Here is a 26,524-nt window from a genome sequence, read left to right as displayed (position 1 = left end):
GTATCAGCAAACTCAACTCGAACTCTAAAGATAAAATATATATCAAGTGTAGTTAAGATGTAAAAGTGTCACAGAAATCAAAACAAATTTAATGTTTATTTAAAACATTCATCTGCAGTGCAGTGAAAACATGATAATATTGCATGTTACACCTACTATAATATAGTAAAAAGTCATTTAAAAAAAAAAAAAAATTAAAAGAAGAGGACACAGAATAAAGATGAGACATTTAAAAGGTTTGGAGAAGTGATGAACAGTGATGTGGAAACAGACAAACCATCAGAAAGAGCAAGTGATATATGCAGTACAGGGAAACACTCATGCTGTCTCAATCTCTCGGAGGACGATGGTTTTGGGGTTGATGGCCACATTCTTGGTGGTGTTGTGTGTCTTATAGATGCCAATGAGACGGTCGGCCATTTCAAACATGTTGTTCCTCAGAGAGATGATGATGAATTGAGCATTCTTGGTTTGTTCCTGAAATAATGTGGGAAAGTTGACAATTAGAATTGGAGGGCAAAAATCATTTTGATTTTATTTAGTGTGTGTTTTACTTGATGGTAATTTAATTTCCTGAACAACAGCTATAACAATCAGTGATCCTGTTACATTAACCCTTTAAGCCCTGAAGGCATTTTTAGAGTTGCTTTTTTTCTGAATGACATACACAAAAGACTCAACTCCAAAACTATAGCAAGGAGAGTCAAAAGGTAGTATCGTTTGATAGAAAATTTTAAAGAAATATTTAGAGACAAAAAATTGATTACATTTGGACATTCTCATATTGAGAAACTGCTGATAAAATACAAAAAAAATATATATATAATTATAATTTTACATATCTTTCTTATTTGACATGCAATAACTCAGGAAAGAAAAAAAGTAATAGGACAATTTTTTGGTGAAGTTCCCCTACATGATCTGCATCTGGATCAAATTGTGGTGATAAGTTACAGCATTTGGAACCAAGGGACGCATCCAGGATGGGTGAGTGCGTCCGCTACATATGCAATGTTGTCACAGACTACTTTTGTATGTGGTTTCAGTGATCTAATCACAAAACATTTTAGAACTGTTTATGCCTGTATTCAGCGCTAACTGTTTGTGATGTTGTAAATAGTGTAAATGAATAAACTATATAAGGAAAAATATAATTTCAATGTGTTGGTCTTGATAATACAAAATGTGAGTTTATTTAGTTTACTGGATAGTCATGCACTGCTGTTAAATGTTAAAAATATCTGAAAATTAACTGAATTAAAAAAAAAAATAAAAAAAGTAAAATATTTAGAACTTTGGTCACACTTTAGTTTAGGATGCAGTTCTCACTATTAACTATCACTTTTGCCTCTAATTACAGCTTATTAATAGTTCGTAAAGTAGTTAAATTTAGGTATTGGGTAGGATTATGGGATGTAGAATATGATCATGCATAATAAATCATTAATGTGTGCTTAAGTACTAATAAACAGCCAATATCCTAGTAATATGCATGATAATAAGCAACTAGTTCATAGTGAGAACTGGACCCTAAACTAAAGTGTTACCAAAACCTTTTAAATACATGTAGTCAGGGACAGAGTGGGATGACTGTCATGTATCGAACAGAATTATGACACGAGTTTATGTTGCACCCCTACATTTCTTAAAGCTTAAATATCTGTTTGTTCCTCACACAAAGCTATCGAATGGCTTCAGAAGACTTCAGAAGACAAAAACTAAAACTAAAAAAAGTAGTGTATATAAACTGGTATATCTGACTGGTGAATAATGAAGTGGGACATACATATATGTAGCAGGCCACGATGGAGACGTTCTTGAAGTCAAGGGCAGCATCAATCTCATCCATGAAGTAGAGCGGCGTGGGCTTGAAGTGATGCAGCGCAAACACCAGCGCCAGAGAGCTGAGCGTCTTCTCTCCTCCAGACAGATTATAGATCTTCTTCCAGCTCTTCTTAGGAGGACGCACACTAGGAGCACACAGGACAAAAACAAGGCTGTCAAGATATCACTCAGACTGGGACCATATATTGCTTTGTAGTTACTGCTGTATGCTTTTAATTGGTCCAGGTCATAGTAATAACTGACCCAATAGTTCTGACAAAAACAAGACACTTATGCTTGAACTGATTCAAAAAAGCATGAGACACCAGTTTGTACCATCTTTGTGGAAAGTGCCTTCACATATAGAGCTCACAGAAAAGGCTGGGATTCACTACATGACTTTTGATTCGATTTGCCATCTGAAGGAGTCGACGCTAGTTGCTGAAAAGCAGCCAGTCTAAAGATATTGGGCAGTCAGAGTTTGTAGTGTATCACTGGCATAGTAATTTCTTTTGACCTTTTAGACTATGAATCCATCCAGACAGAGATCAAACATGTCTGATATTTTGAGCTGATTAGAGAATGAACAGTTTTCACTTGTCATGCGTCTCGTAGCAAGGATACGTTTGTACCTCTGTGAGTTTGTTGTGTGCGGCCGAGTTTTTCGCTGTAAACCTTTACAAAGTCAGCAAGTGTTTGATGCCCAGTGTTTTTAAAACCTGTTTAGATTTTAAACACCGTGCAGTGTTCCAGCCATAGCAGGTGACTGATGTGAAGACACACACCTGAACATGATGCCCTCAGAGAAGGGATCCAGACTGTCCACCAGCTCGAGCTCAGCGTCTCCTCCTAATGTGAGCATCTGATAGTTCTCCTTCAGTTTATTAGTGATGATGTTGAATCCAGCCATGAACTCATGCAGTCTCTGCTTGCGTAGGTCCTCACAGCCTCTCTTGAAGGCGTCTCTATGTGCGGTGATGTCATCAAGCTCTGCCACCCTCTGCAGGTACAATTCCTCCTACACACACACACACACACACACACACACACACACACACACACAGTCAGTCTTTGGGCTGTAGTTTTTATTCACTCACCTGATCAAATCAATGCATTCGAGTGAGGAAAAGAAAAAAAAAAGTCTGAAACAGGAGCACGTACCTTTTTCTTGAACTCTGCGATGGCTCCCAGGTTGGGCTTCATGTTGGTACAGCGGTCCTCCAGCAGAGCGATCTCATTCTTGATGACGTCTGGGTTGCCGATGTCTTCCAGCTGCTCTGAGTTCAGTGCGGGCAGCTCTTCTGATGGCTCACCATCGATCGGGTGCAGCGTCAGCTTGCTGGCCTGAGACAGACATGAACGTGGGGTGAGAGAGAAGACGAGGGCGCTTTTATTAATCAAAATAAACAACAAACACCCTATTATAGGTAAAAGAGGGGGAATCCACAGGACCAACAGCAAAAACTGACCAGCAGACTAGGTAAACAACCACAACCAAGTAGGAAATGAGGAGGGCAGGTGGGGCAAATAAACTAATAACAAGGGGGCAGGGCTAAAACATGACAGACAGAGGAGCACAGATGGTAGACAAACAGAGACCATAGTGCTGCATAATTATACAATATAGCGCATATATATTGGGAACTAAAATTATAGATATCAGTATAGGCCATGAGCTGTGAATCGGCCCTAAAAATCCACATCGTTGCAGCTACAAATATAGTAGTCAAAGGCCGTTGATATTGTAATCACGATTCATCATGTTGATTAACATGAATAAAATACTTGTATTGTGGGGAAGCTTCATGCTTATGGAGTCTGTACTCTCTCCAAAACTCCCGTTATAATCATGAGTGAAAATCGCAAAAAATTACAGCATTTAAAAAGTGTTAAATAAAACAGTTTGTTCAGTTCAGTGTTATTGTTATAATTGTTAAACATAAAATAAATAAATATTGGGCCTATATATCGGTTATCGGGCACATAAACATGCAAATAATCAGTAATAAAAAAAAATCCCTCAATATCGGTCAATCTCTAATCATCAGCACCAGCACTGGGAACATATGGTGAATGTGTGCTATATTTGGAGCTCCAGATACTGTAAGAGGCATCTGTGGGCTCAGTACCTCTTTCTCCCAGTGTTTTATCTTGGTGTGGCACTCAGCGATGGCCGTGTCGATGTGCTCCACCTTCAGCCGCACACTGAGAGACTCTTTCTGCAGCGCGTGCTCCTGCTCCTGTAGGGCCTTGATCTCCTGAAGGACACCACGATGCTGTTCCTGAACCTCCGGCAGAGCTTCCTACACGAACACACACACTCTCAGAAATGAGCGCCATCCCAGCCCTTTACGTGTTCACAGTCTGAGCCAGAGGATGGGAACAGGAAGTACCTCAGCCTGCTGGTATGTCTGCATGATCTCTCCAGCCTGCTCCTCCAGCTTCTTCAGCTGCTCCGTTAGCTCCTCGATCAGCTTCTCGTTCTCGCCGATCTCCTTCTCCAGCTGAGACACGCTGTCCTCTGACTTCTTCAGATTACTGCAGCATCAGAGGACAAAATGCACTTCTGAAATTGATCAACTGGCTCTCCACAAACTCAGTCCCCCTCAGTTCCTGTTTGCTCAGTCAAGCTCATCCCATAGTGTGTTTTTGTCACATTGTTCTTATCGCTTGAGATACTACTAATGTCCTCTCAGCCTTGTCGTCAAACACATTGCTGTTCTCTACTAATGCAGCATCTAGTCAACAAAATGATTCTTTTAAAATATGATGTGTTCTGTAGTGTACATATCTTTTCTTTGTAGAAGTTTTACATCAGCATCTGATTCTGCTTCGTGCAGAGTCTCATGCCAAAACAAACACCAGGAGGCGTGATAGTTTTTAGTTCACCTCTAGAGGCCGCTCTTGTACTGTGTAATGGCAGCGGAGCCTTTTCAGCCGCTCCTGCAATGGACGCAGCCGGGAGAAACTATCAGTGTGGATTGCTGATAACCATTAGTTTCAGAAATCGGTTATCGGTGCGGTCAACCTCTAGTACCAACCAGTGTACAGCAATAGTTGAGAGATTTTTTTTCTTTGAGAAAATTTGCTATGTACTGTACTGAATTGTGAAATTTGTCAATACCCAGCCCTAATTTTTATAGTTAACTATTTAAAAACTTAAATAATGATAATAAAACCCCATAATCAGTGGATTTGGTTACTGACCGTTTGGCAGTCTTTATTGCCACCTGGGCTTTGGTGACGGCTGAGGAACATTCATCCAGCTGTGTGTTGATTTGGTCCAGTTTGTCCTGCTGGGCCTTCAGCTTATGACTGTTGATGTCCACAATGAGTGTGTGCAGCCTCTTCACCTCAGCCTCCACCTTCCCTGCTTTAGTGGATGCTGCCTCAAAGTCTTCAGCAGAAAACAAACATCATTACATCTAGTGTTCACTACACTAATGTTCTTTCTTTCCAAAAAAAAAAAAAAAAAGCATTAGCAAAATGAACGCACCTTTCCTGAAGACGTCCAGGCTCTTCTCCATCTGCTTCTGTTTGGCTTTATCAGGAGCGGCAGAGATGACGTTGGCCTCCAGATCCTTCATCTGAGTCTTGAGATGGAGCTCCTGCTCTGTCAGGCTCTGTAAAACACATGACTGGTTAACAGAAGGCAGCGCTCACACGCTCATGTTGATGTGCTGTCAGGGCTCGAGGGCTGTCTGACCTGGATGGTGGCTGTATATTTCTCCAGCGTATTCTTCATGTCTCTCAGCTCACATCTGGCTTTGTGCACCTTCTCCTCCAGCTGCTGTTTCCTCTGCTGCCAGTCCTGTAGCTGCGTCACCTCCTTATTCAAAGCGCTCTCCATTTTATCCAGCTGCACACAATCACAGGTCTTTAGCTAGAGAAGCACTGAAATTATGATTTTTTTTTTTTTTTTTTTTTAGTGAAACCAAAATTAAAGTTTTCTTTGTCAAATTGAAAAAAAAAAAAAAAATGAAGTTGATTTAATAACCAATTAATAAATCATTTTTGTTGTTTTGTTATAGTGTTATGTTACTATACGTTTCTACTCAAATTCGTTGTTGAAATATGTACATTTAAAGTGTGGCCGTAACAAACTTGTTTTCATAATAAATCAAACAAATGAGACATCACTAACTTAATGAATATGTAATATAGTGCCTATGTTTATTAAAATGCTCTTCTCTAGTGTTTTTTTTAGCCAACTAGAAGTTTTTTTTTGTCACTGAACGGCTTTTCTGAGGTAAATGTGATGTTATTGTTCTCAAGCTGTTTTAATGACACTTTTCTGCGTTTGAAACACTGATTGAACGATTACATGAGACATGATTCATTTAAATAAGTTGTACTGTTTCTTCTGATGTTCATTCATGTTTATTTGGTGCTGTAACTAATAGTAAAGAGGAAGAGATGTTCGGTTCAACCGAGGCGCTACAGCGATCTGTCACCACACATTAAAGACACAAAAACACATTTATTGACTGAATTTAGTTATAAAACTGAAAGAATCTGAAAGCTGACACTTGGTTTCATATCTAACGTATCAAAGCACAAAGATTGTGATTATTGAATGGCAGGCGCTACAGATAATTTTAGTGAAGTTTTGTTCATGCATCCGCTGAAAACAGCACAGACTAAAAGATCTATTCTTGGGATTTGAGAATCAATATCGTTTATCCAAATGAAGATAGATTAAAATTGAGAAATTAATTTTGCCAACCCAGCCCTAGCGTCCACACAGCTGACAGGTTTATCTGCTGTAGATTATCCGCATTGTGTGCAAGAAACAGACACTGATGCAGTCAAAACATGCCATTGGAGAAGCGCTAGTTAAACATCACTGTTTCGGCTGATTGTTTTTGTTTGCTAAAAACAACCATCTGGATACATCACCTGCTGTGCTCCACGAAACAAAGTTTGGACCCACACATGAGGGTGAGCAGAAGACTGTTTTTAATGTTTAAGTGAGATAGCTTCTGACCTGCTCCTGAGTGACATCAGCGCAGACAGAGGAGCCCATCCTGCCCTTCATCACACGTCCTCCTCCTCCGGTCATGGTACCTGAGGACCATCACACCACAGTAAAAGTGAGAGAAAGCTCCTCATTACCAGCCATACATGCGGAACTTGAAGAAACTATCATAAAAATATATTACTGTTGTACTACAAATGCACCGATCCGATATTCATTATCGGCTTCGATCCTGCAAAAAAGATGGTACCGATCCAAATCCGATACGGTGTACACTCATGGTTATAACTGTTAAGCTCCACAAAGAGCAAAACACATTATGATAAATAAAAAGTCCTCATGCACTATATTCCAAGTCTTCTGAAGCCATTCGATAGCTTGATGTGAAGGATTTATAATATTTTATAATATATTATAATTATAATATTTACATCATTAAATAAAGTTCATGGAAACTCGCCACTGCAGCTGTCACTCATTCTCCATTTAGTCACTCAAACAGTTCAGTTATGACAGTCAGTGTGGAAAAACTCTTAACGTTCCCATTATTATACTTGATCTGTAGATAAAGGTCTGTGGATTTGCATTAAAAGCCTTTATCTTGTCAAAGTTTACTGCTTTTTTTAAATGATGTGACATTCGCTACCAGGTGTCTGTTAGATCATGACACTGGAGTAGAGATGAATTGGAATCATGCACACAGTGACTGGAATTTAAAACTGTGAAGGTAAAAGGCTCAAACTCTTGGACTGAACACACTAGGAGCTGTGCACACAACATCTCTTCTCTTTGTGCACTGTGAGTCGTGTTGCTTTCAGCACATCATTCTGCACCTGGGATGTTCTTTCATATTATGATAGTTTTGAGCATTGAAAGATTATTAATAATCTATCTTGCTTTTGTTGCTCCATTAAAAAGCTGTGCAATACATTTAAAAAAAAAAAAAAAAGAAAAAAAAAGAAAGTTAGTTTTATAGTATTTATTTCTTACAAATTGTTTTCATGAACATTTTAATACACCACAAACAGTAATTTCTTTTTAACATTTCAGATTTAGCACTACTCTTGCATTCAGTTTTATTTTTCCGCCACTAAATGTTTAGATTTGTTTAGAAGTTACTGTGCACACAATATTTTTGTTGTTTTTCCCTAAAATCAAATAGTGTCTATTTATTGGATTGTGTTTAACACACAAAAGAGTGAACATCAGTTCCACAATTTTTTCTGTTAAAATTTCTGGATTCCGTTTTTTTTTTTTTTCCCCCATTTTAATTTTTTATTGGACTCCATTTCAATGGTAAAATTACATTTTACTAATCAAAAAGCATGTCTAATTAATTGAATTCAAGAAACTTATATGATTTAACAACAATTTATTAAAGGTCTAACAGAAATTACATTTTTAGGGCCTTACGAAATACGCATAAAGGCATAAAACATTAATTTAATTGATCTTTTAGTCATATGACATTCAACAAACATTTGTGTCAAACAAAGTGCTGCACAACAGAGCTTTACTGTTAAAATTAAAACATGGAAGAAAAAATTGTGATTATTCCTTAAAAATAATAAAGTTTTTACTGTACAACAGTAATATATTTGTGTCACAATTTCTTTAAGTTAAACCAAACGGGTTATTTTGATGGGTTGCCGTGAAGACCTGCTTTGCGTTTGTGCATTTATGATATGACAATATTTTTTCTCAAATGAAACTGTAAAATGTTGATGAAGTGACTCTCAGAGCGGCTCTGGAGATGAAGTTCATGCATTCATGTCCTCATACAGCGATGCGGCAGAGGCTGAAAAACACCATGAGCGTCGCGTGCTTGAGTGTGTGTGGGGTAAATGAAACCGTGCTAACAGAACATGCAGAATTCATATTTAAATTGTCTTTTTAATATTCACACACTAGTCTATATTGCAATTTAAGTGTTCTGACCTACTTTTTATTTATTCTTCAAAAATTTGACAAATTCCGTGACATTCCATGTTATACAGTAAATTCTGTTTTTATGACTGTATTCTGCGATTTCATCTGCGTTTTCTGCATTGCAGAAATCATAGGGCCCGACACACTCTGAGGTATAGATATTCTACAATGATGAAGAAAAAACTGCACTAGTATCGGATCGTGTTGGCCGACGCTCAGGATTTGGATTTGGGTCTCGGTGCATCCCTAAGCTACACAAGGGAGTAAACTCACCGGCCTGCTCGATGATCTGCCCCTGCAGTGTGACCACCCTCCAGCGCTTGTCCTTCTGGAAAGCCACTCGCGTGGCCTGCTCCAGGTCTTTGGCCACCAGCGTGTCCCTGAGAGCGAAGTAGAACGCGGGGCGCACGCTCTCGTCCTTCACCCGCACCATGTCAAACAGACGAGGGATGTTCTCTGGGGTGGAGATGGAGCCCATGCTCTGCTGCCACACTTTCATCTGAACAACAACACCAAACATCATCACTACAGGACACACAGGACTTCACATGGACCGTGATAAAGGGTTCTGCAAGGCAATATGGATCTGATACTGGCACACTTTAGTCATGAGGTTAAGAAGGAACAGCATTCTAACACTGAGCCACATGTCAATTTTCCCACCTTGTCCAGACCAATGAAAGTGGCCACACCAATGTTCTGGGCCTTCAGAAACGTGACACACTTCTGCGCTGTGTCAATGGTGTCTACTAAAATATTATCCAGGGAGCCACAGCTGGAAGAGATGGCGACATCATACTTCTCATCAATAGCTCCCAGATCACCCTGTTGAGACACCATCAGGAACATGAGGATGTTTAACAGCATAAAACGATTACCTGGCTGAGGTGAACACAAGTGGACGTACCAGCCGTCCCAGGATGCCTGGGATCTTTCCCGAGCGTTTCTGCTGCATGAGGGCGTCCAGCACTTTGCTGCGGCTGCGGTTGGTGGACAGAGAGCTCTTGGCTTCAGCCACCTTCTGTCTCATGTCACCAACCTGCACTCGCTTCTGCCTGTCCTGCTCAGAGATCTGCTCCAGCTCCTGCTCATCCTGCAAGACAAACACACACACAACTTCATTTTACAATCAAAGTCACATAGATCCATCTTATCCACCTGTTTTTTGTATCCATCTCATCAGCTGTTTTTCTAGAGTTGATCACAAAATCTTACAACCATTTTTATGAGAGCTCTTTGAAACAAAGCTAAAAGTGCCCACTCTTCACCTTCTTGAGCTGCTCCTCACGCTGGGGTATTTTGACGGGCAGGTCTTTGATGGCGGCTCTCCTCTCTCGCAGTGTATCCACAGCTTCCTGCAGGGCATTTTTGGCCCGGTTAAGTTGGCTCACAGCGGTGTTGTGCTGACTCAGGTAGATGTCCAGCTCTGACTGTGCCACGTCCATCCGTGAGCGTGTCTCGTTCACTGTCTTACTCAACTCTAGCAGCTCCTGCTCCTTCTTCTGCAGGAACACCAGACACAAGGAGCAAAGATTGAGACCAACAGAACACGTATGAAAAATGTAGGCAAAAAACAAATTATAGTGCCATTTATTATAAACATGCATTATTAACGCCAAAGCCTGAACAATCAAAACCAGTTCTCAGGACTATAAAAATAAGCACTCAAACGTACAAATGTATTTTTTTGGTCTTGTAGACTCTATGTAACTTTGGTGTCTAGCGTCTTTTGCATCGACTCACCCATGAAACGGCATTCTAAAAACGCGTTTAATAAATTTGCTTTTTTCCCTTTCCACTGCCTGCATCTCATTTTAACGCACGCAATAACGCATTTCTGAGTGAACAGCCGCTTAAGACTAGCGATGTGTTCATAGAGCGTCATACGAGAGTGCATAATCAGGTGAGCCATCATGTGCTCGGATCATTTTCTTCTCTTACTGGTTATCATTGCTAAATTGTAAACATGTCTAATTGTAAAGTTTGCTAACATTTTTATTCAAAAACACGATTTCTCGATTTAAAAATAAAACCGGCAAAACATTACATTTGAATTAAACGAAAAAAAAAAATTGCCCAGCCCTACTTTGATGTGTTCATTAATAATTTAATATTTGAAGGACTGAATTTTGTCTGGTACTTCTGTAACCAAAGCTGAATGTCGTTTCCCCATGTAATCTGTCAGTCATACACCGGATACACCCTATGACTCCGCCTACTTCAGTAGCCACACCCCAAACTTGCGCTATTTGTTGAGCTGTAAGAGACTGACGGATCTGAGTGGACCGCTCCCAATGTTTAGATGGTGGCTGGGAGGCTCAATGTTTACACTTTTGAAGGCGATGAACCCATGAATGGCATACTAATAGTAGTCAATGAACAATAAACTGGGTTAAGAGAATACTGTAGAATACTGATTTTAACAAAAAAAAATCTTAGATTCTTCACCTTTAAAGTGAACTGAAACTACCGGGGTATGGGAAATGCACTACACAAATAAATAGAGGTGCTCACGTACTTCTATCATTCGGCACCAATGCAAATGTGTGTGCTTGCCGATAATTGCATTATAGACACTGCAGCACATTTTAGATGATAAGAGTGCTATTCAGCTGTGTCACACATAATCCTGTTGTGTTGGCGTACCTCTTTATCTTCCTGTAGGCCACTGGTCTCCTCCTTCAGGCTCTCCATCACCTGAGCTAACTTCTGCTCCTCCTCCAGCTTCTTCTTCTCCAGCTGCTCCTTCTGAGCAGATGCCTCCGTGATGATCTTCTCACTGCTCGCAGGAACGCTCCTCACCTCCTCCAGCTGGACAGAACACATCAAACGTTCATGAAAATCTAGTGTCATGAAACCACCTGAGCAGCTCAACTATTCGCCCAGCCCGAGTGCTGCAGATGAATGTCCAAGACAAAGTTGTTCTGCAATATCAGTCATCTCACCTTCTCCTTGTCTTTCTGAAGCTGTTTCTGCAGTTTCTTGGTTTTGCTTTTGGTGTGTTTGAGTTTCTCGCGCACCTCCACATCCTGCAGGTCCAGCTGGGTAAATTTCTCCTTCTGACTCTCGATGAACTTGGTCAGCTTGGTCAATTTCCTTCAGAGGAAAAACATCATAAGCCAAATAAACTTCTGAGCAGAGGGTGACACCCAAACATGCAGAACATTATGCGAGCAGCTGGTGTACATGCTAAAGATTCATCATCAATAGTTTTTAGGGGGATGGAAACGTTTCTCACTTCTCTACACCCTTCAGCTCCTCATTCTTGGTCTTCATTTCCTGTGTCAGCTGGCTGCTTTTGTCACTCAGTTCCTTTGTGTCCTCCTGAATCTGCTGTTTCTCAGCTTCTTTTGCTGATGCACGCTTCTGTAGATCATGCCTGTAGAAACACAAACGTCACTCTGAATGACCAAACCCTTCTGCAGGAAACCCAACACAAAGTAACACCACCACAATAGCATTACTGAGGTGCTATTTCACAAACTGCTCACAGTGTGAAATCATTGAGCAGTGTTTCCCACAGGATTTTGTGAGACTATGGGGGTGAACAGGGGCATGCCTTCCCCGGAAGAAAATATGTTTTTCAAGTTAAATTCACCAACCTGGTGTACTTTGAGAGATCAAAATTCAGAGCTCCAACCCATGTTTAGTGTGCAAATTGAACAAAGAAAAAAGCCGGTGAATTGACTTGTACCTGAACTTGAAGGGGACTCAAACATCTTTTAGTTGTGATAGTGTCTCAGTCTACATTACACTCACACTGCTGTTTCAGGAAGACAAACAATTAGAATATTATAATTTTATATGATTAATCCTATGCTAGTAATAGCCATTTATTGTAAAATAAAATGCACCGTAATATAAGTAAAAATTAATATTTCATAAGTATATTATTTTACTTTATGCTAAAGTTGGGAAATTACAAAACTTTTGTCCTAATTTCTATACTTGCAAGAGATAAACTCTATAGCTTTTATTGTGACAAACTGCACTTGAGCTTATTTTAGCGGAAAACAACCATTTCTGTGAAAACAGGTTTACAAACTAGTCTCATTACAAATCTAGGGAAATGCTGTAATCATCTTTCCACAAAAATGTTGCGTAATTGAAAATAATGCGTAACTGGTTCCCACTACATTCCTAAATGCACACTAAACTTTAGGGCTGCCCCCTAATAGTCGACGAGAAGAGTCTTAGTCAACCAAATTTTAATTAGTTAGTCGCAGGAAAAAAAAAAAATCAAATACACAGGAAGTCACGCAGTCCGTGAAGGACAGATCATAACACGGCTAGCCCATTACAGCATGTCGGGCAGGAATCCAAACGTCTGCCATCATTCATCGACCTATCTATGGCTTATCATTTGAAACGTGCAAGTAGTGACAGAGTATTTTATCTATCCTATAGAAAACAACTGTAGAATTAGTTTGCTTACTATAAAAGCTATAGAAGTGTTTTGAGGCCTCTTGGCCTACGTGACTGTAAAAGTCAGATGTATCTGAGAAGTTAGCTTGGCCACTAAGCATATTTGCTGGTAGTTTTCCACCAGACATCAGGTGGCTGTGAAATGAGTAAGACCATTATTAAGGGCGTCACATGAAGGCTTCTTGCCTCTGGGGAGTGTTGACTGTTTTGATCCAATGTTTCATTTGGCCAATGGGAAAAGGGTTGACCATCAATTGGCAGAAGGCCTATGAGAGATTAAGTCAAAAGATGTACAGTAGTTGGCAGTCGGCCACCCTTACAAAGAAAATTATCTCTTACATAAGCAAAACCTGCAGTTTAATTGGTGAAGTGACTGTGGTAAAAATGTTGGGGAGTACTTGGGAGACTCCAGGAAGAGAAAGGGAGGAGAGCACCTGTAAATGAGATCTTACACTGTTTTAACAGATAAGAAAAATGTATAAAAACTGTGCCCTGGCTAGAGAGATTCAGATGTGGAGCTGGTATCTCACTTTGTTGCTTGTGAATAAAGTTTAATTCCTAGGACCTGGAACTTCGACTCTGAGAGTTCTTTGAGACTAGAACTGAAGGGACACAGAGACATCAAATTTGCCACAACAGTAGTAGCCTAACTTTTGCCACTTTACATGGCCAGTTGCTCTAAAGTAACAGATAAATCTGCACTATCATTGGTGCGTATCTAAGTGTTCCTGGAGGCGTCAGCACAATCATTTTTTCATGATAACAGCAGAAAGAACTTAAAATACATAATTAAAGGTCATACAGGCAAGAGTAAGACAACATTAGAAACTGTAAAGGTCTAACAACAGAACTTTGTAATTTTGTAAAGAAAACACGTGTTTTCTGCCATCTCAGTCTCCGTGTACTGGAGCACGTCATAAAAATTAACCGAAACTCGGAGTATACTAGCCTCACAGACATGAGAAATACGTCTAGGCATATTGAAATGTCTACTTTTAAACGAGCCAATTTAAACTGAAAACATATTCTCTGATTCTCTCTATAGGCACATCCACTGTACTGTGAAGATGAGAGTCAGCATCATCAACTACATTTTTGCCACCGACACAGACTCAGAAATCACTAGTTTATTAATAAATTATTAAAATGTTCAGTCTCCTTTTTTCATAGGATTTCATTTTTTCCATTGGCAAATTTATTTTTTGAGAAAACGTATAACCGTTTAAGACAGCTAGACCTACTGTAACTATCTGAGGTTGTTATTGATAGTATATGCCTTTGTTAAAAAGTCATCAATTTGCCTTAAATCTAACCTTATTTTTTTTTAAAGAGCACTACTTCAACTGCATATGAGAACAGTTCAAATTGAATAAAGTCATTATTTTTGTTGTTTTTGCACACAAAATATTCTTGTCGCTTCATAAAATTAAAGTTGAACCACTGCAGTCACATGAACTATTTTAAATGATGTCTTTAGTACCTTTCTGGATCTTAAAAGGTGCAGTGACGTTGCTGCCTATGTGTAGTTCAAAAACCCTCAGATTTCATCAAAAATATCTTAATTTGTGTTCTGAAGATGAACAAAGGTCATGCGGGTTTGGAACGACATGAGGGGGAGTAATTAATGACAGAAATTTCATTTTTGGGTAAACCAGCCTTTTAATGGGAAATGACAATGACAAATCTTTCTAGTGTGCACGTGTGAACTGCCTGTGCCAATGTATACTTTGAATTGAAAGGCTAATCATTCGGCTGTACTCATACACCAAGCATGTGTGTCAAAACTGAAGTATAGTTGGAGTTTAAGTTGTGTCATTCAGAGTTGTTCATGTGTTCAGGGTCTTCAAGGGTGTGAATGTCTTACACATAGAACTGACAGAGTAGGTTCCTCTTCTTAAAGATGTCATTCTCTAAGGTGAGGAACTCCACGGCTTTATTCTTCTCTCCCTCCAGAGCGCTCTTCTCCTTCTCCACCAGCTTCACTCGATTCAGCTGCGCACACACAGATACTACAACTGACGCATTTCACTAATTACAGCAAAATCACATGAGCTACAACATGAGCTTTACATCTGCTTACATAAGCTGGGATATGTGGCTTAAAAAAAAGGGGTAATATAAAAAGGAATTGCTTGAGGTGATTTTTTTTCTTCCATTCCAAAATGTTTGAAGTAGAAAAGTAGGAAAAAACAAAAACAAACAAATAAAAAAATCTCCTGTGAGATACTGGAGTACATGAACCTGCTCAAGACACCTGCAGATGAGCGTTTCCGCTGCCCATGATCACGTACCTTCTCTCCTCGCTGCTCGTTCAGTAACTCCACCCGACGGCACAAGATGTTGATGGGTTCTTTGAGACGGCACGAGCCGATAATGTCCTCCAGGTACTCCAGCATGCCTTCATCGTGCTCCGTCTGCCCTTTGGGCTTCATCATGGCAATCTGCTCCACCTCACCCTGACAATGACACGACATGACACAACCGCACTTACACAAACATACTGATGCGCCTCATATCTCCATACAGATTTATTCCAATTTGATCAATCTCAGTAAACGGACAGAGGAAGACAGTGGTTTGTGCATTATATAGTGGCCTCACATGTACACAACTTGGTATACAGGACAATTTAACTCAGTTAAAAATAATTTCTTAAGAATATTTTTATCTTATCAGACTGCTCCATCTTGAGACAGGCTCTTTAAAAATAACTACTGAAATAAATGGCATTACAAAAAAAAAAAAAGCCAAGTTCTGAAGGCCCGTCAAGCCAGGTGCGATGAAAATAGTCTGTGCTCTTATAGAGATTATGGTCATCTGCAGGCAGCGCAAAAAGACGGCCTTTGACTTGATCTGCAATTACGTCCATTCAGTTAAAACCAAAGTCAGTTACTTCTTAAGAAAAAAAAATATGTTCTGAAGAAAATATTTCAGAACTTAGTAACATTATGAAGTTGTTAGAATTTATCTTAAGTGCAAATATTGAAATATTTCTTTAAGATTTTCATTAATCTGGCATCAGATCAACTAGCTCAACATGGCAAAACCAGCTCAAACAATGATGTGAGTTTAGTGTGGGTCTCCACAGATCACTATCAGCTGATAATAACATTCTATGACTTGAAATATCGGCTGAATGAAAGTGCACTTTCACCAAAGACTATAGAACAACTTAAAGATCTTCGATTTTTTTTTAACTAGTCAACTTAAAAACGTAAACAATATGATTCAATTAACATTCTCTTTATTAACAATATGATTAAAAAAAAAAAAAAGTTCTATTTCAAGTGCAGCACACCTGAAGTGATCAACCTGCTGTAAATGTAAAACAAATGACTTATTTGTTAAATATCTTTGCAGAAAATATGCATGAAATATGAAGGCAAATGTTGTACAAACTTATTTTAAACATTCTATATACTCAGAAATCATATTAAAATAAGAAAAAAATGCCATATATTTCTTAGCCAAAAAGTAATGGCAATAAATATCACCAGTAATAGGCTATTATTAACAGTAAATGCTTTGTAAAAACAGAAAACAGCATCTTTCAGCCTATTCCATTGTGCTATTTTTCCAATTCTTTTTTTGTTTGGCGGACATGTTTGGCTGTTGCACTCGTGTCTTGCGTCTTTTGCAGCGTCTCACGCATGAAACAGTCAAGTTAAAAAAAAAAGTACATCTCGTAGGGCTGTGCCATGACAACGATATATATCATTACCACGAAATAAAATGTCTATCGTTAGAGATTTTGCTATATTGTACATATCGTAGTATGTAAATATATTGTACTATTTACACTTCAGAGTGATGAAATGCATATAAGAGAATATAAAGAGCGGGACGTGCTTGATGTTAAAAGAGTTATAAGCTAAATATATCCTGAAAAGGAACTCGGTGCAGCCTCTCTCAGAAGGCAATCACGAATTAGAGACGTGCTCGATGTTGTAGTGTATTAATACTGGTTGACAAATTTCTACCAGCTAATCGTGTCAACTGGTAGAGATTTTGGACGATCGTCTCTGTCACGTGAGGTTGCTATGCTGCACGGTCACGAAAGCTTATAATTTGCACGAGTTTTTAAGCATTGTGGTTTAAAAATGGTTGAAGTGCAATTAGCAGCGAAAGACAACTCATTTCAGCATATGCACGCGCTCTCTGAGACTGTTTCTCAGCGCTGTCAGACGCACGACATGAAGACACTGCTCAGAGCATGTGATCACTGAACTGAGTCCTTTTTGATGCCTAATTGGGCTTGAACGGTTAAATACGCATACCTATGTGCCAAAGTGACCACGTATTTGCAAGCAAACAGAGCCATTTATGTCTTAAGTGAAGGTACAGTTGAGAAAGACAAGGCTCGAGTTAATGGATCGGTGCAGTCAGTCTTAAAGGGACAGCATTCAAATTTACCTGCTAATCAAACAACAAAAAAGAGAAAATCTCTCACTGCTTGCTTTTGTAACTTTAATAAGAATAAATGTATAATTAATTTACACAGTAAAGACTATGCATTGTTTCTTATACCTTTGATTACTTTATACATTTTCTAGTGCTTGAAGTTTTCATGTAGGTCTATTTCATCTGTCTTTGTTCTATTGTAGTTTGTTTTCTTTGCTCTTTCTTTATCACAGTTTATTTGTCTTCAGTAAGCTTGAGTTTTCTAGGCTAGTATTAACTTTTTAAATTATATTGAAATTGATGATAATTATGAAATTTCAATGATATGGAAAATTTTGATATAAAAATCTTAAAGCAAAAATAACTATATTGTGATATATATCGTTATCGTGATATAAAAAAAAAAAAAAAAAAAAAAAAAAAAAAAAAAAAAAAAAAATCGCCCAGCCCTAAAATCCAGTAAAACACTCAGATCACTTGTTTGGTGAGGTATTTGGACTTTTGATCAAAAGGCCACCATAGTTCCAAATGCCTTAACTTTTGAGATATCAACAAAATTCGGCCCAGATACAGTTGACATGATTGTGAATAGTGTTGTCACGGTACCAAAATTCCAGTAGTTGGTACCAATACCATGAAAATTTTACGGTTCTCGGTACCAATTTTGGTACCGCAGCAAAATCTGTTGGAACTATTTTACTATTTTATATAGCCTATTTTAAAAACATTAAATATGATTTGGAGCATGCGTGTATGTTTGTGTGTGCATATATAGGCTACCTCAATGAAATAAATTTTGAAATATATATAAAAAAAAAAAAAAAAAAAATGCTCAAACATCCATTTTGTACTGTTGAAAAAAAACAGCATATGCTGGTTAAGGTAGGTTTTGAAGCTGGTATGCTGGTTTGAGCTGGTTTATGCTGGTCAAGTGCTGGTCCTATGCTGGTCCTATGCAGCATAAACCAGCTCAAACCAGCATACCAGCTTCAAAACCTACCTTACCAGCATATGCTGGTTTTTTCAACAGGGGTAACAGACGTGCGTGTTTATTTTAGCTATTTCGTCAGTGAAACAACACTACAGCCTGTAAAACTATGAAATAAATATCGGTAAGTAATGGTAACCTAAATAATAAGAAAGTTAAATATTATTTAAAAACATTTGTTTTTTTATTTCCACACAAAGATGTGTCATATAGCCTACTGCTCTGCGCTTTGAGAGGGATGTGGGACACGAGCAGGAAAGAGACCATTTCTCTTTAATAATATCTTCATGTTATCTCCTGATGTTACAAGCAACTGACACTTGTTGTAAAAGGTCTGAAGAGTGAGTTTTATCCTCCGCAGGGGCAAGACATTCAGGCTATGTTTGATTTTGCGCTGCCAGAAAAAAGCGAAAGTAAAAATCACCGGTGTGTGAAACGCGCTATACAAATAAACTTGACACCCTTGAAAATTGTCTTCTCAGCAGTCTTAAAACATAAGAACCTCCAAACATGATCAAAATCTATTTTCTTCAAAATTTTAAAGGTTTTCTATCAAATGAGACCATATTCTTGATGAGACCTTGTATTTTTTGTAGAGTTAAGCAATTATTTTTAAGTATGTCACTTTTACCTATTGTAAAGCACTTTTGTCAACCTCGGTTGTGTTTAAATGTGCTCTATACATAAACATTGAAATCATGTGAATTTATTAAAATGCCTTCAGGGTGTAAAAAGTTTACAGTGACAGTCAACAGAGAGCTCATATTTCACTTGTATAAAGCTTTTCGGGATTATCGGTTGATCATGATGACAAAAATTGGTAGTCTGTATCGGCTGCAAAAATCCTGATCAGAGCATCCCTAATTTATATATGTTTGGTTACACTGAATTAACATTATCTTTAATTACACTGAATTTGAACTAAATAACAAAACTACTTGCATGTTATATCGAAAGCATCCCCACTTAGCTAAACAGCACATCCCATCGGCAAGCGAGCGACTGTCGCTGTCCTTGTGAAAAGTCACAAACCTCAGAGCGAACATGCACACACAAGACCCAACACACCAGTTACATTAAACTTTACAATGACAGGGTTGATAAAGCTGCTCTGATAGAAACACATGTACATGTGAGACACTTTCACTGTGTCTCCAGTTTATCAACCACACAGAACAGAATGAAACAATTGTAATGTTAAATTTAAACAACAGTGTGAGTTAACAGCGCAAAAAAAAAAAAAAAAAAAAAAAAAAAAAAAAAAAAAAAAGACTCAAAAAACAGGAGCTCATTGCTTTGGCCCAGGATGACATGATGGACCAGCACTACTCAAAGTGAATAATGATGTGAAGGAAGTGAAAGGAGGCTCGCTCCTGCCTCACTGAAGCAGCACACATAATATTGGGGTTGGCCTTGACTTTAACACACCAATATTTACGTGCTGCTAAAGCGAGGAAGGAAGAGTGGACAGATGTTGACCTCTGACCTTTTTGGACAGCCCATGTTTACAAACCTTGTTCAATTGTCAGGTTTAGCGTATGATAACCCTTGAAACTCTAGAGCAGCAAATGATGGTTTGCACCTTCCCTCTTGTTGAAAACCATGACGCGCTGCTATAGCAGTCCAAGGTTGACTTTATTCACGACTCTCCAGAAAACACGAGAGGCCAACAGCAATGACGTGAGCATGCAGCGTTCAAGAGAGGTAATGGCGATTACCTGCAAAATGAGGAAACGGTTGTGGTCCAGATCGATGCCGTGGCTGCGTAATAATGCGCCCACATCTTTGAAGGTGGCTTTCTTTCCGTTGATGTGGTAGGCAGAGGAATTGTCTTTTCCTGCAGTTCTCGAAACATAGAAGGAGCTGTTAGGGATGACTTCGTAGTCGTCTCCTTCCTGAACACACAAGTACAGAAGAAGAAACACTTAATTCTCAATATACTGTGGAGAAAGAGAAAAATCTTTGATCTTCATAAGGCTTATTTGTCACATTTGTATAACACAACAACTACAGATAATCATACTGGTTCACCTTATCAACGATCTTCTGAAAGTGCACCTCGACAGTGCAGCTCTGGATGTCCGGATGCTCGTCAGAACTGTGGATTAGAACCGACAGCTTCTTGGAGCGGATCTTCTGAGCTCTGTATCCAAAAACAAAGAGCATGGAGTCGATCACGTTGGACTTGCCACTGCCATTCGGACCGATGATACAGGAGAAGCGCTGATGAGAGAAAGGTTCATACAGAATGTGATGGTAAGACACAACCTAAAAGCATGCAGATACAACTATTACACAACTATTCTTAGTGATGCTAAGAGAGGTGCTATAGTTCAATACTCATCACAGACAGCATTTGCCAAAGTGGAAACAACATCTTATCAGTGTGTTCGAGCACATCTCATTAGGTCCAAAAATACACATATACACAAAAATACACATAAAATCACTCTTAATGTCTGAAAAATCTAAAGACATTATTTCAGTTATGATAAAAGATCAATGAAGGCCAGATTTTAAAGTCAACAGTCCACAAGAGGGCGCAATAAATAAATATAAATCAAACAGCAGTGTGTTATTGTCTGATGCAAACCTTGCTGCTAACACAAGTGAAATTCCACCATTCTTTTCTATCACGTTACATGTTCAATGACTTGGTAATGATCGCTTTCCATTCTGATCCACAATAAATGCATATTTTGCACAACAGATATTTGAGCGCCGTTTGAATTACTTCCATTATGGAACATGTTGACAGTACATGTGAAGAACTACACTTGTGTGAACCATTATCACCAAAACACCAGCTGATTCAAAGACGCTGAGCAAACAAGAAGAAGAAAAGTGAACTTTGAGACACTCAGGCCACCTGGTATTAAGATGTGTTTTGATCGATCGGATCACAAGTGGATGACACTAAATACAGGTGTAAACGGGGTGTAAAACGTTTTGAGCTTGTCCACTTTCGATCACTTCCAGAGGTAGTCGAAAACACATTCAACCAGATTGTTTTCGTAGTGGAAACGCTCATGTGGTCGAATGAGTTCAAACAGCCACAAAAAAAAACATCTACTCTCCGTCTACTGACCTAATGCGTTAACATTATGGGACAGACGAGATTTAAACTTTCTCGGCTGAAAACCCAAGTTTGGTTTGAAGATGAAAAACGTACCAATCACAATGTTCTCTCATCATCACTGATTTCTAACACACACAGTGCTCGGTCGATTTCGCGGCTGTCAGAGCAGAAACGAAACCTGATTCTCTCTATGTTTTCTGTCGTCTCCGGTATGTAAATTGTGCAAGCTTATTATGTCCATTAGATTGAAAGATCTGAAAAAACCCACACATTTACCCACCCATAGACCCTCCCCTCGAAGAAAACAGGACAGAAGTGGTTGAAAGTGGACAAAAGACACAACAAGAATGTGTCTCCCTTGTCTACTTGTGATCCGATCAACCAAAACACATCTTAATACCAGGGGCCTGATGTATAAATGTTGTGTACGCACAAAAAAGGCACTGAAATGGGCGTACTCAATTTTTCACACACATATCAGGATTTATAAAAAATAAACTTACCGTAAAAATGTGCTCACCGTACAGGAGCTCTAGATCGTGCGTACGCACTTTTTTACTAGAGTAAACGAAGTAATGAAGTGAACAGTATGATTTTAAACTCTGTTTATGTCACTCTCCTTAATTGAATTAAGCACCGAAATTACATGAAATCATTATCCAGAAGTAACATTTTATATGAATTTACGTAGAAATTTTTGTAGTGGATGTGCTGCTTTTGAACACTTTTCCTGTGGCATGGTGTGTTTTAATGTTTTAACTACAGCGAGGATTGCTTGGCGCATGATAATTACACTTTAAATTGTGTTCTGAGTAGCAGAACTCATGTTTTTAGAAAATATTTTCATGCAAATAATGATTAATGATGCGCACTTCTAAGCAGATAGCTTAGCAACATAATGGCATAATGACAGACACTGAAGGAATCGCTCGGTGATCGTCCGACAAGTAGCTACTGTACACAGTACTGTACAACCTCTGCTGAACGCAGGTGTGCTGTGTGTCGTGCACAGACAGACAGTAGCCTAAAGATAACCCCTTTCACGGTCTTTCCAATATTATGAAAAATACCATTGTATTGGAAGTATAGATTTAAGGAAACAGCAAGATATGCACTTTATGCATTTTATTTTAGTCAGACAATAATTTTCAATGCAAAAATAAGGCAGCCTATCTGTAGGGCTGGACGATTATGGCCTAAAATCAAAACCTCGATTAATTGAACATTTGACCTTGATTACGATTAATGAACGATTATTTTGCTTCTGTTTTTTTTTTTTTTGCCCTCATTGTTCACTGACAAGGTTTGTACTGTAAATATGATTGAATATTAAAGGTGGAATATTTTTCCTATTGAAAGAGTGATCTGACATAACAGCTCACTATCAGCAGTTATTTTATCTATGGTTCGTAACATTTCTTACAGATTTCTGCTCGTTGTAAATCAGATAAAGATAAATTAGCACAGTACCAGTACGTAATGAGAGTGATTGCGTGTGTGAATTAGTCATACCGTCTCTCTATTAATTGTGAAGCTGTGGGTTGTAAATAGTTCCTTCAAAAGTATAAGAAAAAAAAAAATGCTATAATAAGTTGAGTTTCTAAGCTACTTTAGTGATAAATCACAGGACAGCGCTGACAACTAGTCTCTGCGTTCCTCTCTGTGCACGTGATCTTCACGTTTTGCGCAGCTACTGTTTGTATGAGTGTTCGTGCCACAATGCAGCTGCGCGAGCACGGTAGCTCGATATAATACACATCCGATCATCTACAATCGCTTGAATGTCCAAACTGGCAAACCTTAAAACACATACTGACAAAGTTTAGACGCTCACGCTCCGTTTCTATGTGTTGACTCGGCGTTCACCTCTGTGTTACTTTCATGCCACTGACTGGATGGGGCAGAGTCAGGTGGCTACATACGCGGTATGTTTTTAAGGGGGAAGTATTAACAGGATTAAAAAAAAAACGAAATAACCGACATGGGAAAATTACGTCGATTACTTTTTGATTAATCGTCCAGCCCTACATATCTGTTTACATTAAAAAATATAAACATCCTAAAATATGTGTTTACCTTATAGGCAAAACTGCATAAATTTGATTTGTTTAAAACACTTAAAAATACTATTTGGCCAGTGGAAAAGAATGAAAATAACTCTTCATTGAAAACTTTCTCGGAACAGTATTTTATACAAGTTTGATTTATTTATTCTAAAACAAGACAAGGAGAGTGTGATCATTTATAATGCATTTTTAGTCATACTTTCATAATGTCTTGTACCGTTAAACACGGTGTCACGTGGATGGGAATATGCATTGAAATGTCATGCAGATGATGTAATGCATAGTAAAACTAGGAGTTGTAAGCTCCATATATGGCGATTTCAAGGAGGTTATTTCACAATCTTCCTCTGACTGGGATTTATAAAGGGAATTTTGTGCAGGTTCTGGCGTACACATTTTATAAATCTGACAACTTTCGTGCAGACGCAAAATCTGGCTTTTGTGCGTACGCACACTTTTTCCGTAGATGTTACCCTAAGTTTAATACATGAGGCCCCTGGTGTAAACAGAGCCTCAGATCCAGACACCTGATCTGATGAATCACGTTCACCGGTGTCAGAGGGGTTTGTGTTGTCAGTACCTTATGGAAGGGGCCCAGAATCTGTTCTCCAGCATAGGACTTGAAGTTCCTGTTGACGATGTGTGTGATCATGAGGCGAGGGGCGCCGGGCTCGGAGCTCATGGCGGGGGGCGGCGGTGGGGCGATGCTGCCCAGGATCTCCTCCAGACTGCGGTTATCAAGCACCTCAGCCGACTCGCCTGGAGACACATCTACAGCAACAACAACAATCAACACACCAACCTGCAACAAGGTCACGCACTGCATCTGATTTCACATGAGGTCACGGTGAGGACATTTTCACACTGACGGTGGGGGTTCGTTTTTTTAATTTGCGATCAAGCGTACTGTGTGCCGCTATCAATATTCGGGGTACTGAATGCATGCTCGCTTTTCACCGCAATTGTGGCATCCATTGTCCAACTGAACCAAATAGTTTTTATTTCTATAAAAAAGCAAAACGACAGTGGGGGCGGTGCTGCGGTGGCTAAGTGACGTAATAGTGTGCGGCCGAACACACCGGTAACACTGACCACCGCAGCAAGCCTAGTGAAGACATGCGTGTGTTGGGGAGGAGAACCAGCTGAACAAAGACCACAGATCTGCAGAAAACAATCCAAATGTGACTTTTACAGTTGTGTTTCGGATCATGTTACACGTGTGCTTTATTCCATGCTTTAACTTACACACTTTCTGTTATTCATTGCTGAATTCTGCTGACTTACATATCAAGTTTTGTAAGATAGCCACATTTTTGTTAAAACTAAGAATGATTTGTGAGCATCACTTTGATAGAGTTTAAAATTATAAAGCACAATGTAGGTTTTTTTTTTATATATATATATAGCGGTCAGTGTCACATTACAGCTGTAAAATTTCCAGAAGCTGTACCATTTTTATAGCCATGACTACATCTTATGCATCTAAGAAGAATACATAATCTATGAACATTAGCAGTCAGCTAACTGACTTCACTAAACAAAAGATCCGTCTCGGGATGAGAAAGAAACACAGGCACGTTTGACGAAACAATGCTCAAACCGAAGCGTTGAGCGCAGACGCGCGCGCGTCAGTCACGCCGCGTCTGAAGAAACTTTCTCCGGCTCGTCTTACCGTGCTCGCGGGCCGGTGGCGTGCTGTTCCCCGCGGGTGCGCTCGCATCATCGTCGGACTCGTCCCGCGCCTCCGCCGCTCTCTTGGCAGCCGTCGAGCTCTTGCTGGTTTTCGCAGGCATGATTCACGGCACCTGAAAAGCACATTTGCAGCCCGTGTCTTTCTTTGTTCACACTTGAAACATTATTATGTTCTGAGTGTCTATAAACAGTGTCAAAACCGAGCGACTGCTGCAGCTTCATCGTTTGAAGAAGCGCGTGTGCTTCAGCTCTCTCACAAAGACAAACAACAACACTACAGACTCGACTTCACACAAGTGTCGTGTTTGTGAAGTAAACCTGATGACGAGCTCATACATGACAACACTGAACACGTCACGAGTGTGTGTTTGTGCTGACAGCTTTCACTGACTTACACGAGCTCTGCTGAACTCAGTCCTGGAGCCAAACTAACTGCAGTAACTTACTAAAACCCTCACCAACCGCTTTACAACTTCACCGAACGCCTGCTCGAAGCGTTTGAGGACAAAAAAAGAGAAAGAAACCCAACTGAAAGTGTTTTATATATCGACTGAAGAGTAACTTGTGTGTTAGACACAATAATGTGAATATTGAGTTGCTAATAATGTCTGCAAACTGCGTTCGGACACTTTCCTAATATATAAACCAAACAGCCGGTTAATAACAAGAGCAATACGTCATTGAAGGAAACGTTTTCTTTCAGGAAATTACTTAATGTTGATTATGCTGCAATCCAAACGCCAGTTTTGTAGGAGTGGGTAAAACTAGTTCACACCTATAAATCCGTGGACACATATACACACTTATGAACCCAAAGTGTGACTGTTAATCGACCAGTTTAATCATTTAAGCAAACAAATGCGATTTGAGGCGAGCTGACACTTCACTTGACGATCCGCATTAATGTCATCATTTACCTGTGGTTCGGCTGGTTTCCCTCACGCTCGTCGATGTTACTCCGAATTTTGCGCTCCTCTGAAACGGATTCACATATATCGTGTGTTTAAAGAGTAAAACGAGGGAAAATCTGCGCTCGTTTACTTCCCTGTACTAGAATCTCAATCATAAATGGCGCGTAAACTGAGTGTGACGAACCCGAGTCCGTTGTGACCCGCGCAGTGCTTCATGGGAACACAGAAGCC

The 26,524-nt window shown here is 39.3% G+C and overlaps 1 protein-coding gene across 1 annotated transcript; it reads right to left on the bottom strand.

The window, feature by feature from the left end:
- Positions 1–77: 77 nt before the first annotated feature.
- Positions 78–26,524, bottom strand: smc4 (structural maintenance of chromosomes 4). Its single transcript, XM_051862055.1, has 24 exons — positions 26,300–26,524; positions 25,363–25,495; positions 24,271–24,461; positions 20,577–20,768; positions 20,264–20,440; positions 15,448–15,612; positions 15,021–15,148; positions 11,970–12,110; positions 11,677–11,827; positions 11,378–11,542; positions 10,000–10,233; positions 9,639–9,824; positions 9,395–9,556; positions 9,005–9,230; positions 6,812–6,891; positions 5,531–5,683; positions 5,321–5,447; positions 5,032–5,221; positions 4,218–4,362; positions 3,954–4,127; positions 2,986–3,168; positions 2,610–2,842; positions 1,787–1,970; positions 78–477 (listed from the first exon to the last, which is right to left on the bottom strand). The coding sequence occupies exons 2-24, from the start codon at positions 25,481–25,483 to the stop codon at positions 319–321; spliced, it is 3,867 nt and encodes a 1,288-aa protein (XP_051718015.1). The 5' UTR covers positions 25,484–25,495; positions 26,300–26,524; the 3' UTR covers positions 78–318.

The sequence above is a fragment of the Ctenopharyngodon idella genome, chromosome 15 (assembly GCF_019924925.1).
Source record: "Ctenopharyngodon idella isolate HZGC_01 chromosome 15, HZGC01, whole genome shotgun sequence".
NCBI classification, from domain to species: Eukaryota; Metazoa; Chordata; class Actinopteri; order Cypriniformes; family Xenocyprididae; genus Ctenopharyngodon; species Ctenopharyngodon idella.
Note: the sequence above shows the minus strand (reverse complement) of the source record. Positions and strands in the feature narration are given on the sequence as shown.